The 20,079-nt window shown below is 37.5% G+C and overlaps 1 protein-coding gene across 1 annotated transcript in view; it reads right to left on the bottom strand.

The window, feature by feature from the left end:
• Positions 1–20,079, bottom strand: part of CACNB2 (calcium voltage-gated channel auxiliary subunit beta 2) — a 517,878-nt gene that overhangs the window by 159,432 nt on the left and 338,367 nt on the right. Inside the window, exon 3 of the mRNA XM_007936340.2 lies at positions 8,587–8,706. Coding sequence (XP_007934531.1) covers positions 8,587–8,706 — 120 coding nt within the window. The remainder of the gene's footprint in view (positions 1–8,586; positions 8,707–20,079) is intronic.

Genomic DNA, 20,079 nt, shown 5'->3' with positions numbered 1-20,079 from the left:
AAAAGCAAACTTACACGGAAACCCAATATACAAAATGAATGCAGAAAGAGCTGCTTTGGCTGAACCCCAGGTGAGATACGTGTACAGAGCACAATCTGCTGGGCACCATCTGTTATCTACAGCAGCTACTGAGGAACCCATGGATCTCCTTGGACTCCACAGGGCTCAGGGTGAAAAACAATGTTGTACCTAAAGCAGTAAAGATCAACAGGTCCCACTCTGAGAATTTGGTTGACTGTCTATCTATATTTTACGGAAGTAAAAGCAGCAGCAGAAGAAACTGAAAAGGAACAACCCGAGAGGGAGAAGTGTGGTGCAGTAAATTACTTGGTATGGCTCTTTTAGCCATGGCATTTGTGACTCCTACACATTACTAGGTGAAACTATGCAAATATAAGGTGCTAGTAGCCCACCAGGGGGATTAACTAGCTTGCTAATAGTATAAATAAGGTACTGGTGTTGTTGTGGGGGTGGAACTGTGCAGATAAAGTGTATGGAACTTGAGTGTGAGGATTGGTCAGTTTTGCCATCTCCTTAGGCTTAAAAGGAGGCATCCCAGAGGTGGAAAAAGGGGGATTTCACTACCATCAAGAAAGAGAAGTGCTGAGAGTGGAGTGTGTCCTTAGACCCAAGATCTCTGCACTGAGATGATGGCAGAGAGATGGCAACAACAGAATCGAGAGACTGGCATGAGACAGCAGCAGGCTTTCTGGCCCACAGAACAAGAAAGCTGAGTGTCTTTGGGAAGGAAGCTTGCTGGTGAAGTGGGGTGCACCTACTGGCAGACTAAAAGAGCTCTGTAACACAGGGCAGAGGCCAGGCCAAGATGCCAAAGGCCTAAAAGATGTATGCTTATGGGAATGGCAAAGGAGATGCTGGAAGAATTGTATGCTGAGCCTTCATGAGTCTGAATTGTGGCTTCCCTAATAAACCCCATACTCATGAGTATTGTCGGTAAGTTCTACATGGCCATTGAAACAAATTATAGAACCCAGCAGAGAAGTAGTGAGTGATGTGAGAGGGAGAGTTGGTGTCAAAATTGGCAAAAAGGTTGGAGGGTGGTGACATGTCTGATTTCTGCCTTCTGGGAATCAGCTTTGGGTTGCTGCTACTGATCTTTCTCTCTACCCATCATGACCTCATGAGGAGGTCAGAGGATGCTGTCACCATGTCCTTTTTGTAGCCTCAGCCCAAGAATTTGGTTGATTGTACATCCACATTTCCATGGAGGGAAGTAAAAGAAGCAGCAGAAGAAACTGAAAAAGAGCAACCATGCATTCTGATTTTAAACTATGCAATAACCCGTTACTTTTTTCAAATTACAGCCTCTTGGTCTATGTATAGGTTCCTCATGAGAAAAATTAAGTGTTCTGGAATTCCCATTCTTCACAATGTTATCAATAATTCGTTATGATCTACATAGTCAAATGCCTTTGTATAGTCAATAAAATAAAACATCTTTCCAGTATTCTTTGCTTTCAGCTAAGATCCATCTGACATTAGCAATGATATCCCTCATTCCATGCCCTCTTGTGAATACAGCTTGCATTTCTGGAAGCTCCCTGTCAATATACTGCTGCAGCCATTTTTGAATTATCTTCAGTAAGATTTTACTTGCATGTGGTATTAATAATATTGTTCAATAATTTCCACATTCTGTTGGATCATCTTTCTTTGGAACAGGCACAAAATTGGATCTTTTCCAGTCAGTGGGCCAGGTAGCTGGCTTCCAAATTTTTTGGTATAAATGAGTAAGTACCTCCAGCACTGCATGTGTTTGTTGAAACATCTTAATGGGTATACTGTCAATTATTGGAGCCTTGTTTTTTGCCAATTCCTTTATAGCATCTTGGACTTCTTCCTTCAGTACTATTGGTTCTTGATCATACACTACCTCCTGAGATAGTTGGACATCAACCAGTTGTTTTTGGTACTGTGACTCTGTGTATTCCTTCTAGTTTATTTTGACGTTTCTTGCATCATTTAGTATTTTGTCAATAGAATTCTTCAATAGTGCAACTCAAGGCTTGAATTTTTCCTTCAGTTATTTTAGCTTGAGAAATGCCGAGTGTGTTCTTTCCTTCTGTTTTTCTAATTCCAGGTCTTTGCACATTTTATTATAATACTTTACCTTGTCTTCTTGAGCTACCCTTTGAAATATTCTCTTTAGTTCTTTTATTTTAGCATTTCTTCCATTTGCTTTTGCTACTCTAAGTTCAAGAGCAAGTTTCAACATCTCTTCTGACATCCATTTTGGTCTTTTCTGTCTTTTTAATATCCGCTTGCTTTCTTCATGCATGATTTTCTTGATGCCATCCCACAGCTCACCTGGTATTCAGTCATTGGTGTTCAATGCATCAAATCTATTGTTCAGATGGCCTCTAAATTCAGTGAGGATATAATCAAGGTCCTATTTTGGCTTCTGTGGATTGATTTTAAATTTCTTTAGCTTCAACTTGAACTTGCATATGAACAATTGATGGTCTGTTCCACAGTGAGCTCTTGGTCTTGTTTTGACTCTTTTTCCACAGAGGTAGTTGATCTTATTTCTGTGTGTTCCATCTGGTAAGGCCCATGTGTATAATCACCATTTATATCACTGAAAAAAGGTATCTGTAATGAATAAGTTGTTGATCTTGCAAAATTCTATCATGTGATCTTCAGCCTCATTTTTATCACCAAGGTCATATTTTCCAACTACTGGTGATTCTTGTTTCCAACTTTCACATCCGAATCTCCAGTAATAATCAATACATCCTGACTGCATGTTTAGTCAATTTTAGATTGCTGAAACTGGTTAAAAAAAAAAAAACACTTCAATATCTTCATCTTTGGCTTTAGTAGCTGGTATGTAAAATGGAATAATAGCATTATTAGTTGATCTTCCTTGTAGGCGTATGGATATTATCCTATTACTGACAGCATTGTACTTCAGAATAGACCTTGAGATGTTCTTTTTGACAATGAATGCAACACCATTCCTCTTCCATTTGTCAATCCCTGTATGTTAGATAACATGATTGATTCAAAATAGCCAATACTAGTCCATTTCAGCCCATTAATGTGTAGGGTATTGATCTTCATGCATTCCATTTCATTTTTGACAAAATATTAGAGAGAATTAAAAAAAAAGCATACTCAAAGACAGAATGATATCATCAATCATAATAGCAATGCTGAAAGCTGGAGACAACAAAGTAATGCCTTCAATAATTTGAAAGAAAATATTTTCAATCTGTGAGTATTATACCCAGCCAAACTATTAATTAAATTTGAGGGTAGAATAAAGACATTTTCAATCTGGCAAAACATCAAAAAAGTAAGGTTTCTCTGGAAGGTTTCATGCATTCTTGCTGCCAAGCCTTTATTTACATTGTATCTCTAGGTCTAGTGGGGCATTTCCCTTTTGTCCAATCCTCAGTGCATAAATTCCATCTGTCTATCCTGTAAAGCGCAGTTTGAAGCCACTACCTCCTGCAAGGAGTTTTTTCTATTGCTGCCAGCAGGATACACACAGTCTTTTTCTCTGGATGGTCACAGCCATTGCGACACCTAGGTTCTTCTAGTCTACCTCTCATTAGCGTGATTTAAGGCTAAGAACTTCCTACCCAGTTAAGTAATAAATACTTTCTGCAGGCAAAATATCTGTTTATCATTGTGGATCTGGCTTTGCAGTCCTTCCTACCCTCCAACTCTGCCTAATATAATTTCTTAAATATAGTAGACATTCAATGAGAAGGGAACAATAGGCTTAAAATAGTACTCTACTGAGAATACACACTGAAACTACTTTATTTGCTCCAATCCCTACCACATCCAATCACCCATCTCAGAATCTCTGCCTATAGGGTAGAAAGACCAGTTTTGAAGAATGGCAGGAGAAGAGGTAGAAGAAAAGCATCCTTTAATTAAAAGATGATCATATGATCCAGCAGTTCTACTTTTAGGTATAAATGTGAAAGAAATGAAAACATGCATCCACAACAAAACCATGTACATGAATGTTCACAGCAGCATTATTTACAATACATAAAAAGTGGAAAACAACCCAAATGTTCATCAATGGATGAAAAGGTAAATAAAATATGCTATACCCATGCAATGGAATATTATTCAACAATGAAAAAGGAACAATGTACTCATACATACTATAGTACAGTTGAACCTTGAAAACATTAAGTAAGTGAAAGTAGCCAATTATAAAAGAGCACCTATTACAAAATTCTATTTTTATGGAATATACAGAACAGAAAAATCTATAAGGAGAAAAAGCTAATTAGCAGTTGCCTAGGGATGAAGAGGTTGGGAAGAAATGGGGAATGACTGACAACATGCACAGAGTTTCTTATTCGGTCGATGAAAATATTCTAAAATTGCTTGTAGTTGATGGTTGCACAACTCTGAAACATGAAAATCTGTTCATTGTATATACTTTAAATGGGTAAATTGTATGGTATGTGAATTATATCTCAATAAAGTTTTTTTAAAGACTTTTAATGTGGGAATAAATTAATAATTCATATATTACTTATCTTTAAGGCAATATCAAAGAGCATCAACTTAAACTAGGCAGAATCTGCAAGGTGCGCCAAAACCGAACAAGATCAAAATACTCATTTGGAATCAGAAAGCACAAGTTAGAAAGCAAGATCATGTCAATTGATACTTTTTCCTTACACATTAAAATATAATCTGTTCATAGTACAGTTTAAGAGACACCATGACAAAGTGCTAGAGAATACTGGGTTTTATTCTTGGAAGCACAGCATACTTTACTATATAACCTTTTGTAGGTCACAATTTCTATGGGCAGTTTCTCTAGTTTCATTACTTACCAATCACTTTACTTCACAGAGTTATCATGAAGGCAATGAATGGATAATACAGTTCATGTTTATATTGTACCAGGATTCCAATGCACGGCAAGATCAAACCCAGGTTTATTATATGGGATCCACAACATCATTGAGTAAAAGCATCCACTTAGAAAGTGTGTTTGTTTAAGGGATGCTATCATGGTAGCATAGTGCCTAAGGCACTTGATTGCAAACCAGAAGCCTGGCGGTTCAAACCCACCAGCCACTCCTCGGAAGGAAGGTTGGGCAATCTACTTCCGTAGTGATACTGTCTCGGAAACCCAAGGAGGGGTCACTATGAGTCAGGTCCAACTCGACGGCACATAACAACAACATCATCATGGTAAAAAAGCAAAGTAGAAAAATTTTGATTATTACAAAATGTATGTACAAAATGTCCTATAGTCTAAAAAAATGATGAGTTCATGTATTTTCAAACTTTAATGCTTCATTTTGAAATAAGTCTGAAAAAAGCATGATGATATACTGGCAGATGGGAAAAAAATAAAATAATGAAAAACTATCCATCTATAATGTCTCTTTTATATTCTTTCCTCAAGGCTATCAGAATTAATAAACCAAATCTACCAAACCATGATTTAAATATAAACTTAAATCTCAGTCCTTCAATCTCCTTTCAGAATATATCCAAATTCTAATTTGCCCAGTGTGATTTATTTGAGTACATCAAAGGTTTAAGATATTGACCTAACTTTAAAGAAGGAAAATGAATGTAAATAAACTGCTTTCATTAGACATAAAGAAAAAAAAAAAAAAAAAAAACATCAAGTTGATTCCAACTCATAGCGACCCCTCTTGGGTTTGCTAGGTGGCAAATCTTTACAGAAATAGTTTGCCTATCTTCTTTCTGGGGAGCAACTGGTAGGTTTGAACCACCAATCTTCTGCTTAGCAGTTAAATGCCTTATGAACTGTGCCATTAGAGTTCCTTGATGTAAGAAAAAGTCCTTCAATTATATTGCATTTGTTTTAAATTCACATTTCTTTTCACCTTCTACACTGTTATATATGAACTTTTTAGTCTGTATCCAGGGCTTAAAACTGGTTTGAACCAGTTCAGTCTGGCCAATGAAGCAAAACTGGAACAGATCTGATCTGGAACAATAACTGGAAGGAAATTATAGGTTGAAGCCCTAGAATGGGAGACTCAGAAGGGGTATGTAGTAAGCCCTCTGAGAAGCCTGATGTATATGAGATTGGATTACTGGCAGGACTGTGGAGAGAGGCACACAATCAAAGCAGTGTAGTCAGCCACCATCTTTGAGCAGGGCACTGTTGCTTCTGACTCTGCTCAAAATCTAACAGACAAGAGATTTGGTTGCCATGTAATATATACCAGGCCCTTATTTTCTAAGAGAAAGATTAAGTTTCTAAAAAGCCTTCGAACCATGTTTTTTCATGTTCCAGTTATCATTCCAGTTTACCCAAATTTCAAAAATCTCATTACTTAATTTTAAAAATTTGAGTGTGTTCTGGTTTTGCTTCCTCGGCCAAGACTGAGCTAGGGTAAACTTGTTTGAAATTATCCAAATAACATGAAGTTTGTTTTATTTAGGGTCAACATTTTGAGCCACAGGAAGTTGAAAGAATATTTAAAAGTTCTATGAAGCTGTGTCACTTATGACTGATAACACACACCAAAACAATAACAGATAAAAATACCCCAATCAGATAGCTAAAGATGTTGGCGCGGGGGGACCTACAATGAACTGGGTTCTGATATGCATCTCATGCTCTGTCTAGTTTTTGGATGTGAAAATTATCTACAAATAGAAAAATCTTATTTGTGGACTATGAACTTTTTTTTTCCCTTGACTCTTCTCTGTATTCTGGTGCAAAACGTAGAATGTATAATTCAGATTCTGAATTGCAACATATATTAAGTATACCACAAAACTGTGGCAATTAATTCTACTGGGCATATGTCCATTACTTAATCTTTTAAATTTAATTCCATTCATTGTCAAATTTCAACTTAGTAATTAATGGAGTCCCTGCGTGACACAAACAGTTAAGCACTCAACTGCAAACCACGTGTTGGTGGTTTGAACACACCCAGTGGTGCTGTGGAAGAAATGCCTGGCAGTCTGCCTCCGAAAGTCACAGTCTTGAAAACCCTGTGGAGCAGTTTTACTCTGTACACATGGGGTCACCATAAGTAGGAATCACCTTGATGGTAATAGGTTTGGTTTAACATTTTAAATGCTTAACTTCCGTAAAGAAGATCAGTTTATGGCAACTGGGCCACACCTTGTTTTATCAGCTTCCACTGTCACAAAACCCTTTCTGCGTCTGCTGTTTATGAGTTGTCTCGCAGTTAAGAGAGTCAGACCTGGAGATGATTTCTCTGCCAGCTGAGGTGAGAACTGTTTTGATATATGGAAATACTGCTTTTAAAAGTCAAGGTCTTCTGGCAGTGCCTCTGTAAACTACTATGGCAGCTGTGCTAGAGGTCATGAATATTACATAAGGACTATCCATGCATTCAAACCAGCATCTCCAAGCAACATTCCCATAGCAACACACATAGATTTTACTCCTCTCATACATGGAGCTGCCAGCAGAAATGTTCTAATGCTACTTTTATTTTTTTTTAGCAGTTGAACACAGTACTTAACTCTTTTTAAAGCAGTCATTTCTTTCAAAAGAAAATTAACAACCTTGTTAAAATATGTTCATTCAGAAGTTACCAAGTAGCTCACAAAGCAAGGCACCTTAAACTCGGACAAGACTATACTTTAGAAGTAGCTGCTAATCCGAATGACCTCACAGGGAAAAGTATTCAAATTACAGAAATCAGTTAAATGAAACACACTCTGAACTAAATTTTCTAGCTATGTATTTTGTATCTAATTTCCAGCACTCTTTCATATATACAAGGGGCTTCCATGGAGCTATGGTTAAGTGTTCCGCTGCTAAGCAAAAGGTCAGCGGTTCGAGCCCACCAGCCCTTCTGTAGGAGAAAGCTGTGGCAGTCTGCTTCCATAAAGATTACAGTTTAGGAAACTCTATAGGGTCATTCCACACTCTCCCATTGGGTTGCAATGAGTCAGAAGTGACTCAATGGCACACAACAACAACATCCACATATGCATACTTTATTATGATGGAGGAAAGGTGTTCCAAGGGAAGAAATTGTTTTTTGAGCAATAACATCCTTCCTGCTTTATTTCTGAAAATGCAATCTTTTTTTTTTCTTTTAAATGTAAGAAAATAGTATTAATCTAAGTACATACTTAAAAAAATGCCTATGGAATAAAATTTCAGGGAAAATTTATTCAAGTGTGAGAAAATAACATTAGCTGGGAAAAAGGTGTGTTTTTGTTTTATCTAAAATAGAGATATGGTTTATTGGAAAAATGAAATGCAGTCATTTTATCATAAGACATAGTTTTTCCTCTTCATATATTCAGGGATCCTTTGTAACTTCAAGATTTATTTGTGTATGCGACCAAATCACCCATTCATGTAAACAAGTCGTTTGGATAAAGCAACATAAAATTAAAGACCACTCTTGCACATCTCACTTCCTTTTTCTAGCAATAAAATAAAATAAATCCTATTTCTTATATCAGTTTTAAACCAGACAATGGCATGCTCTTAACAGACCAAACACAAGCTTCAGGGCAAACTTCCACAGGTGGTGCAACCCAGGCAGGACACAGGACAATTTGTAAGGGAAGATCTTGGCAGGGATGAGGTGGTTTTACCTTTGCTTTTTCCAATTGCGCCTGGGCCTGTCGCTCTGCCTCTCTCCGCACTGCCTCTCGGTCTTCCTCCAAAGATACATCAGAATCAGATGGACGGCTGGTGTAGGAGTCTGCCGAACCCTGAAGAGAACAATTTATATTTTAAATTAGATTCAATCTATGGTGTTTGCCCTGGAAACCTCTCAGTGACACAGAAGTTAGTTTTCTAGCTTGTGCTACAAATTCCTGAAAGGAAGACTAAATAATTCATTTTGTAGCAAACCAACTACAAAATCATGCTCTAGTTTGTAGATCACTCACTAACAGGACAGTTCTATCTACCAAGTTCCCATTCCTCACCAAACCTCCTATTTCAATTATTCCTTCTGGAAGCCAGACAAGTTATTTAATATCAAACCAACTCAATGGTGCAGTGCAGGGCTGAAGGGCACAGATGGTTTTCAAGGATAGATGCCAGAAGAACAATCTACACCCTAAGGCAAGTATTTAGAACTAGAAAGTAGGTATGTCTAATAATAATAAAGTATAATAAGTTATAAACTTGAGCTCTCCAAACTGCCACTACCATGATATGACTCCTACTTTGATCTTAAAAATAACGTGGTCCCTTTCTATCCACTTGGTATCTTCTAAGATAAAACTGTAAGGCACTAAGCAGCTAGCCTCACTCAATCTTTTAAGCAAGACATTTTGAAATACTTAAATAGATATTGAATAACTGATGTCTACAGAAAACACCTGCCAGGGATATTTTATAGGGCAATCCATCACAACATAGGAAAAAGCTAAAAAAGAAAAGAAAAGAAAAAAAAATTACAAGGATCTCCTAAGCTCAATCTTTCTCGCAATCAAGATCATATTAATAAAATCACACCAGCCTCTGCCTTCTTCACTCCCTGTAACAACAGCAGAAGCAATGGCAAAATCACATCTCCCCCAAACGAAAACCGTGGCGCTTACACAGATATCAGAATTCTTCAGCCTTCCTCCCTTGGCTCTTTTCAGAAGCCTGATCCAGGTGGCCTTCATTAGCCAGACAGCGCCTTTATCGTCCGCAGCTGCAGCCCCGGACACAGATTCTCAGAAGGCTTGTACACGCCGCCGAGCCCCAGAGAACCCCGGCTCCTTTCTTAGCCATGCTCTATGCAAGCCCCTCTCTGCTGTCCCTTTCTGCCCTGGGGCTTTCACTCCCCGCCCTGGAGGACTCTAATCAAATGGCTCTTATTTTTCCATTCCAGGGGGACAATAAATACTCAAATGCTCTCTATTGCTTTAAAAATAAAGAACACTTTAAGTGCATTCAAAGAAAGGCAGCAACTCATTATAAACTTGATGCATTTTACTGCCCTAAATGTTACCTTCCCTGCTCTTGCAGTGTTAAAGGAAATTAGTTGTAAGGGAACCTTTAAAAAACCCAGTGCAAAACGTATGCAGTGACATTTGCAAGTGCAAAGTTCAAGCCTTATCTTCAGAGATCTGGGGGTTTGGGGGAGGAGAATGCACTCATTGCACTGGGCATGCTCAATGTGTAGCCTTTTTACGCAGATGCTCACATCACACTGTTAGTCTATGTCAAATTGCCATTTTACATCCGAAGTGTAAACAGCTGGAAAGGTCTTTTGGTTCTATAGTAACAGGCACATGGTATATGTTTGTCATGTTTCTGTTTCAGGTGAGATGTTATCTCAAAAAAAAAAAAAAAAAAATGCTTATAATCTTTCCATTGAATGATCACTTTCCAATATGCTGCTACAGAAATTATATCTTAACCAGAGACAGTTCACACATAATGGATATCCTATGCAACGCTGGATAAGAAAAAATCAAATAGTGTTCATCAATCATCATGTAACACTTCTTTATTGCTTGGACTTTCTAAACAAGATGCAAGAGATAGATTTGCCCATTTAGTAATTAGGACATGAAAGTAATCAGAGCTCTTTAAAGTAATGATTTTAACAGAGCTCAAAATTACTTTGAACTGCTCCTCCAAATGAGAAACTACCATTTGAAACAGTCACTGGAATAAATAACAATGTGGATTGTTAAAGCACTATCATGAAGACATTTCAAAGCTTGGTTGATTTATTCGTTTAAGATTTAGAGAGGAATTTATTTCTACCTCTTCTTTCAGATCAGGTAACCCAGCTTTGAGAGGGAAAGATACTAAAGTTACTAATTAAAATACATTTTAAAGTACACACTTCCAGATTTCTTGAAGTCAATGTAAACTTCTAACTATCACTGCATTCCAAACTGCATTTATCCGTTTGAATGTGGTAGATATTATTTTACAGATAATCTCATGCAAATGAAATAAGGTATTCTTAAGAAATCTTCTCTTCCTCCCTTCCTCTCTCTTCTCCCCTCCCCCTTCCTTTCCCTCTCTAAGATTCTGGGCTAAGACTAACCTTCATGATATAAATGCTACACAAACCACAGAATAAGAGCTTCAGAAATAAAATTATAGATCAAATGCACCTTAATTGTGGTTTCATAACATAAATCAATAAATAGATCACTTACATTGTTATGAAGTGAATGCAAAATGCATGAGATAGAAAATGCAAAAAAATAAAATACTCAAGTAAAATTTACGAGGGAGAAATGAGCTCTTCTACAGAGACATACATGGTAGGGTATTTCTAATCTTCCAAAGGGTTTCTTAGAACAGAACAGTAGAAAATAACCATGATGCACAATTCTACCCCATAAAGGGCCTAAGGTCCCTTTGTACCAGTGTAGCATTCTAGACCTAATCACCCTGTCAAAGGTTCAGGTCACACCTTAATACAAAGTTTTGTCATCAAGAACCCCATAATGACAGGAAGAACATAGCATACACCTAATTTTGTGTGATCTCATCCCCTTAAAAATAAGATTTAAAAACTCTTAAATAATGATCAAATATAGTTTTACCTTGCACAGTCATTTTAAGACTTGTTTCTAGGTTTAAATTATTTAGCAGTTTGTTTTAAAAAAATCTCTACATTGACTTTTGGCAACGATGCTTCTAACATTTGCAGTAATTTATTAACTTTTGACCATTTTACAATATGTGATATGACTATGAATTGATTTTCAGCGGAGCTTATAGAAGGAGCCAAATTACTTTCAATCCTTGTATATAGTTGTGTATACTTTTCAAATACGTAGTTTTCATTATAGAAGTTATATGCACATATCATAAAAGAAGAAACGCAAATAACCATCACTTCAAATTCTCACAATCAAAGATTAAAATAGAACAAAACAAAATCACCAAACCCACTGTCATCGAGCCGATTCCAACTCAAAGTGAACCTACAAGGCACAGCAGAACTGCCCCATAGGGTTTCTATGGCTGTAATTCTTTATGGAAGCAGACTGCTTCACCTGTCTCCCCACTAAGTGGTTGTAGGTTTGAACTGCCAATCTTTTGATTAGCAGCTGAGTGTTTTAACTTCTATTCTGCGAGAGTTCCACTATTAAATCCCATCATGCTTCAGCCTCCAGAGGTCTAGCATTTTTGAAAGTCACCCTCCCAATAATTACAATTAATCTCCTTCCTTCTGGGAATGTGGATTTAAGCAATTGGAAGTGATACATCTAATTAAGCTTTTGCCTTTTGTACCATATGGACTTTCTGGGTCATCCTGCCTCAAGTAGTCTTCAGTTAGGAACAGCTGGCAATCATTTCCATCACTCCAAAATAGGTTCATCACAAGATGTACCCTTGATCTCTCTGGTTCCTCTAATATGATTAGATGATCTTTTGTAGTATTTGTCCTTGTAGGTACATCACACTGTCAGCTAACTCTGTTTCCTTTTCTACATCTTAATATTGTCCTTCCTAATTGCACAGTTCCAAAATGCAACCTGGACCTAATGTTCATCTCAGGATCTTCTAATTTTATCCTTAGCCCTCTCATTCTGAATTTGTGTTTTTTGCTTATGGAAAGATTTATTTGAACAAGATTAGCTCAGGCTTTTATTTGCTCTTTCATTTTCATCTTTCCTCACTTTTATGTTGAATAGTGTATTTTAAAGTATTGCGTCTTTCTTTTAAAAAATTTTCTTTTTCTGACTAATATATTTATAAAGCTTGCTCTTCTGATATTGTACTCTACTGCTGTCAGTCATATATACAATTCTAGGATCAGTTTCATTTATTTTTAAGTGTTCTTATATTTTTCTCCTTTAAAGCAAAAGGGGTAAAAGTTGTAAGCTTACTGAGGAGGCCTATCTTGGATTCCAAATCATGTCATCCATCCCTGCAGGAAATTTTCATCTGAAATCTAAATCAGTATTTCTGGACGAAATCAATTTCTCCTAGTGTCCCAAGGCTACCCTGATTCTAGGCAAAGCTCTAGTAGCATAGTGCCTAAGGCACTTGACTGCTAACCAGAAGGCTGGTGGTTCAAACTCAGCAGCCACTCCTCTGAAGGAAGATGGGGCAATCTACTTCCGTAGTGATACTGCCTCGGAAACCCAAGGAGGGGTCACTATGAGTCGGGTCTGACTCGATGGCACATACCAACCCACCAACCAAACGACCCACTCAACATCACCAAGACTTCAAACTACTTCCTTTAGAAAAGGACTATGCCAACCCAAAGGGAAATTTGATTTCAGCTACTTTCCCCTGACTTGCCATGAGACAGGTGTCCCATTGCTCTGTCGGGCCCATACTCTTGGTGTAAAGCAAAATGTTACGGACTTCTGAGGCCAATGATGAAGGAGAAAGGATTCTGCCTTATATGGTCTGCTGGCCCAGGGAATGTGGGGGAAATAATTCTTTCATTTTTCATATTGTGGTCTCTTTTCAGTTTAGAAGAATTAACTTTTGTTCTCAGAAGAGATCTGGACTTCTCTAAGAAATCTGAATTGTTACCTCATTGTTTTTTTGGTTTTATTATAAATTAACTACTGTTCACTGATAATGAGAGTTCCTGACTCTAAAAATTGAAAAATAATATAGACTGGTGAGATGGACCACATTTTCATTAATAATGTATACTTCAGCTTGCAAATGTCATGTAATTACTATTCAAATTCATACAACAATGGAAATGGGCCTACCATTGAGTTTAATGTAAAATATTAACAAAGGTGACAGTGACAAATATGTATAATATCATGTGATACTTTTATGTGTGATACTTTTATCACTATGTCAAAATTAAAATGTTAACTTATGCTTTTATCGAAAGCATAAGAAAATTTATAAAGGTTTTGTACCAATAGTGCATACTGATTAAGAGATTTAATTTCAAAAATGCATTTATTGCATACTTATGAGTTTGGAACTGTGCTAAGGGCTGGAAATACAACTGTGAAATGGACTAAAGATTGCATGCATCATGGAGCTAGGTCACCTAAGGCAAGAGAGTGATTTAAAAAATATTATCAGAAAAATAATTGTTATTAAATAAAGTAAAACCAAAACCAAACTCACTGCCGGCTGAAATAAAAGAGTAATGGTGAGTAGGAATGTGTCTTTAGTTAGGGTGATCAGATGACACTCAGAGATGATAAGAAGTTGAAACACAAAGGATTAAAAAAAAAAGTTAGACCCGGGATGTGTTGGGAAAAAAGAAATATAGGCAGAGGAAATAGCATATATCAAGGGCCCTGAGGACCAGAAATGCTTATAATGTCTGAGAAACTAAAAGGGGGATGGGGGATAGTGTAGCTGACATGCAGAGACCAAGCTAGAATTTGGTGGAAAGAGAACTTGAAGAAACGGTAGTGGGGAGATAACACTGGACTTTGCAGGCTATTATAGAGGGTCCTAGATTTTATTAAGTGCAAGGGGCTGCGACTCAAGTGTCTAAGCAGAGAAATGTTGTAATCTAATTTAGATTTCAAGAAGATCATCTTGCTGCTTTGCAGAGAATGGATTGGAGGTACACTAGACATGGGGAACACGAATTAGGAAGCTTCTAGGTGAGGGATGAAGGTGGCTTGGAGCAAGGCAGTGAGTTTCATTTTTCACGTTTGGACCAAGGTATTAACAGGCAAAATGAACAGAAGTGATTAGAATTGTGAGGACCACAGATGAATTGGCAGAACCAACACTTCCTTTTAAGTTATTGAAAACTCAATCTTATATATATATATATATATATATATATATATATATATATATATAAAATCAAGTAATTTTCTTCAATAGTGAGAAAGGAAACACTATCCTTTTGCCACCATACAGGAAGATGTATTTAAGATAGATCTCCTTCTCTCTCTCCTTCTCCCTCTGCCCCTCCCCCTCCCCCTCCCACCCACATACATAATATTTAAGCACACTTGGGGTGTGGAGTGTGAGACTCCTTCATTTATATGGCATCACCTCACAGAAAATCTCCGTACACATGGTTGATTAATTAATTAGGAGTGGCATTTAAGTTGTTGTCAGAAACTCTGTATTACTGGAAAACTCATTCTTGCTAGATTTAAACAAGAGTTCTCGGATTTTCTTCCTTCTAAAATCCAGTACTATCTCTTACAGTGTAAAGGTTGTGTATTTTTTAGGTTGGTTTATATTAATAATTAGAGCAATCATTTTAAGATCAAGCTGAAGAATTAAATGATAATAGAAACTAATTTTTAATGGGGAGTTCTGGTGGCATGGTGCCTAAGGCATTTAACTGCTAACCAGAAGGATGGCAGTTCGAACCCACCAGCCACTCCTTGGAAGGAAGGCTGGGCAATCTACTTCCATAGTGAGACTGCCTCGGAAACCAAGGAGGGGTCGCTATGAGTCAGATCTGACTTGAGGGCAGTGAGTTTGGTTTGGAAAGCTTATGCTATGTCAGACACTATGTGCTAACTGATTCACAAGCATTACCTAATTTAACTCTCAAACAACCCAATGAGGTATTATTATCTCTGTTTTTAATGATAAGAAAACAGAGGCATAAAGAAGTTACCTGGCCAAGGTTTCTGATTTCAAGTCCCATACATGTTCATGAAAATAAAGGAATAAATCTCCACATGCAAATGACATTGCTATTAATTGAAAATGTAACTTTTCCTGTCAGCCACAGGTACAGTCATTTCTATTGGTCATGAAGTATCACGATGAATTCTAAGTTCTTAGGTCTATTTTTTGCTAAACTTGGCTTTTGAAACCCATGAAGAAATAGTTTGTCTCTCTCATGCACACACCACATACACATGTTCACAGATCTTCCCAAAAGGCATAATGAATGTACGATGAGTATATAATTAAACTGATAATTTCCATTACATTCATCAGTGTAATGCTGTTTCATGGAAAGAAAGGTTCTAAGAGTTGGCTGCTACCCTGAAATTTGTGTCACTTCTGAGTATCTCAAAATGTATTCTTTTCCATAGCTTACCTACAATGGATAGCAGATAAGTGGAATAGGGAAACAAAGGAAGTCAAGAAGCTGGTTATTTAAATTTTTCTCTCTTCCCTGGAAAGGAATATAACTTGGCAAGCTACCCCTCAAGCCTTCCTGGCAGCTAGGTAATCATGCCTGAAGCTGGCTAGAATTCAAGTGTCTTCTAAACAACCTTACAGTTCAACAGGGACAGTTGTTAGTTTTCTGCACTGAAGCAGGAATGATATAAAAGTACAATGCTAGATCTAAAGCTCAGAGAAGTATTGGCTAACTTAGATATTTTAAGAGTAATATATTAACTGTTGTCACCAAATTATTAATTAAAGTGAGGTTATGATGGCTATTTATATTCTGTAGAAGAGCCTCTGTCCAATATTTTTAAACTTTGACACTGTTTAAAAGAACCATCTGGAATAAGTTAAAATTAGAGGGAATATTTTAATATTATTTTGAGTTCTGGATTTCAGGCATAGGCTAAATATTTCCTTTCATAATTATAATACAGTAAAGTACGTGTATATGCGTGCATGAGTGTGTTTTGCTGCATTGTGGATGACGTTCTAGGCTTTTAATGTAAAGTTACTGATGATAATGAGTGAGAAAATATTTTCATGCAAATATAGTTTCTAATGAACAACTTTACCTTTTCGATTATAAGAAAGGAAATGGGTGGGAAAGAAGCAGAAAAATAGGTTAATAGTCTGGGGGTGCTGTATTTTTTCAAAATATTGCTGAAAAAAAGTAGACTAAATAGGGGAAAGGAGGGAATGAATTCTGATTAGGAAACTACTGGTAAGGGGATTCATGGTGGGTACAGATACATTACCAGAAAGCCTATGTGGATATCACCACCTTTTCTTTCCCTACTGAATCATACCAATTAGCATACCAAACCAAAACCAAACTCACTGCTGTCCAGTTGGACCCGACTCATAGAGACCCCTCCTTGGGTTTCCGTGGCAGTATCACTACGGAAGTAGATTGCCCAACCTTCCTTCTGAGGAGTGGCTAGTGGGTTTGAACCGTCAGCCTTCTGGTTAGCAGTCAAATGCCTTAGACACTATGCCATCAGAGCTCCCTCAATAAACATACAGGCATGCTATTATTTTTCTCTTCCTACAAAAATCTTCTATTGATTCCATTTTCTCTGCCAGCTCCCTTCCCATGTCTTTGCTCTCCTTTGCAGGAAAATTGCCTAGAAAAAGCTGCCTCTACTTACCACAGTTCCTTGCCTCCAATACTCATCTTCTACTACTCCACCAAAACTTCTCATCAAGGTCACCAATGACCTCTATATGGCTAAACCCAATGGCCAATTCTCAGTGCTCATCTTACTTAACCTTTGAGAACTATTTATCACAGTTGATCACTCCCCGGGTCTTTATTCATGTTGTCAACTTGGCTTCTCAGATCCAATTTCCCTCTAGGCCTTTCTTTTATCTCATTAGCTGCTCCTTCTAAATCTCTTTTGCGAGTGTATCTTCTTCCACTGAACTTCTGTACTGTCCCTTTAATAGCCACTCCCCAACATCACCATATTCAACCTCATTCTCTCTGCTCCAACTTCATTGGCCTCCTCCACATTCCTCAGAAGAACGAGGACCACTCCTGCTTTAGGGTCTTTGCAATAGCTCTTACTAGAACGCTCTTGCCCTAGATTTCTACACAACTAACTCTACAATTTCCTTCAAGTCTTTGCTCATCTGTAACCTCAATGAGGCCTTGAGGCCTTAAGGCCTTCCTTGGCTACTCTACTGAAAATTGTAATTCTTACTGCTCTCTAGCATTTCTAATCTTGCTTTTCTTGTTCTACTTTTTTGTTTTGTTTTGTTTTAAATTTTAAATAGTGCTTTTATCTTCTACAATACAATGTAATTTGCTTATTATGTTTACTGCTTAATGTCTGTCTCCAGCCACTAGAATATAACATCCATGAGGGCATGGACTTCTGTCAGCTTCGTTCACTCATATATCAAAAGTGTCCAGAATATTTAACAAAGAACACATGCTCAATGAATATTTGCTGAATGAATGGAGTTGACAGATGAAGAGCCTATTCTCCCCGACGTCTTTTATCTTAAAGCTGTCTTACCCTATGAATTCTCTCTATAAATATTCTCAAGTCTCTTTCATATTAAAAAGCATCAATAGAAACCTGACTTACCTATAGTAAATGGCCAAGTAAATAAGCATAAGAATAAAAGAAAAATTTCAGCCTGAAAATGTACCTGGAATTTTATCACAAACTTCAATAAATACCAAGTTGATTTTTGTTGTTGGGTACCATTGAGTTGATTGTAATTCACAGCAACCCTATGTGACAGAACAGAACTGCCCCATAGGATTTTCTAGGCTATAATCTTTATGGAAGCAGATTGCCAGGTCTTTCTTCTGCAGAGCTGGTGAGTGAGTTCAAACTGTCAACCTTTCAATTAGCAGCAGAATGCTTAACTGTTGCTCCACAGTGCTCTTTACAAGTTCATTAACTTGGTCTAAATGTCAATTAGAAGTCAGTTGGTTTAATAAACATGTTCTGTAACAATCAAGTCACTTCCCCCCCCCCCAAGCCACTTTTTAAAAAGTCATTATACTTGGATTTAGCTCTGGTAGCATAGTGTAAGACATCTGGCTGCTAACCAGAAGGTTGGCAGTTCAAACTCACCAGCTGCTTGATGAGAGGAATATGAAGCAATCTGCTTCTGTAACGATTTATAGCCTTGGATACCCAATGGGGGTCACTATGAGTTGGAATTGATTCGAAGGCAGTGGGTATGCTTGGAATTTATACAGCACCCTTTACTAAGGGATTTGAGAAAGATTTTATATTTAGAAGATAAGATTAAAACTTATTTTCTGTGATGCTTTTGTTTCCATTAATCTCATGGTTCAAATGCACTAACTGCTCAACAGAAGGAAAATCTGATCTGCTCCCATAAAGGTTTCAGCCTAGGAAAACTTACAGGGGTCTACTCCATCCTATAGGGTCACTATGAGTTAAAATTGAGTTGATAACACAAAAACAACAATCCTAAAATTGACAGTGACTCATTGCATGTTTTTGCTGTTAGGTGCCATTGAGTTGGCTTCAACTCATAGTGACCCCATGCACAACAGAATGAAACAATGCCTGGTTGTGTGCCAGCCTCACAATCCTTGCTATACCTGAGCCTATTGTTGCAGCCACTGTGTCAATCCATCTCATTGAGGGCCTTCCCTTTCTTTGCTGATCCTCCACTTTACCAAGCTTGGTATCCTTAATCAGGGAATGGTCCCTTTTGACAACATGACCGAAGTAAGCGAGATGAAGTCTGGCCATTCTCGCTTCCAAGGAGCATTCTAGCCACTTCTTCCAGGACAGATTTGTTCACTCTTTTGGCAGTCCGTGGTATTTTCAGTATTCTTCACCAGCACCACAATTCAAAACCATCAACTCTTCTTTGGTCTTCCTTACTCATTGTCCAGCTCTCACATGCATATGAGGCTACTGAAAATACCATGACTTGGGTTAGATGCATGTTATTCTTCAAGGAGACATCTTTGTTCTTCAGTCCTTTAAATAAGTCTTTTGCAGATTTGCCCAGTGCAATACATCATCTGATGTCTTGACTACTGCTTCCATTGGTGTTGATTGTGCAACCAAGTAATATGAAATCTTTAACAACTTCAATCTTTTCTCCATTTATTGTCATGCTGCTTATTGGTCTAGTTGTGAGCATTTTTGTTTTATGTTGAGATGTAATCCACACTGCAGACTGAAGTCTTTAATCTTCATCAGTAAGTTTCAGCAAACAAAGTTGTGTCATCTGCATATTGCAAGTCATTAGTGAGTCTTCCTCCAATCCTGATGCCATGGTCTTCATATAGTATAGCTTCACAGATTATTTTTTCAGCATACAGATTGAATAAGTATGGTGAAAGGACACAACTCTGACACATTCCCTTCCTGATTTTAAACCATGTGGTATCCCCTTGTTCTGTCTGAACAAACAGCCTCCTGGTCTATGTACAGGTTCCTGATGAGGACAAGCAAGTGTTCTGGAATTCCCATTCTTCACAATGTTATCCACAGTTTGTTATGATCCACACAATTGAATGCTTTTGCATAGTCAATAAAACACAAATAAACATCTTTCTGGTATTCTTT

Source organism: Orycteropus afer, unplaced genomic scaffold (genome assembly GCF_000298275.1).
Source record: "Orycteropus afer afer isolate SDZICR_OR568_19922 unplaced genomic scaffold, OryAfe1.0 scaffold00035, whole genome shotgun sequence".
Taxonomy (NCBI): Eukaryota; Metazoa; Chordata; class Mammalia; order Tubulidentata; family Orycteropodidae; genus Orycteropus; species Orycteropus afer.
The sequence above is the reverse complement of the archived record's forward strand: the minus strand, read 5'-3'. Positions and strand labels throughout refer to the sequence as shown.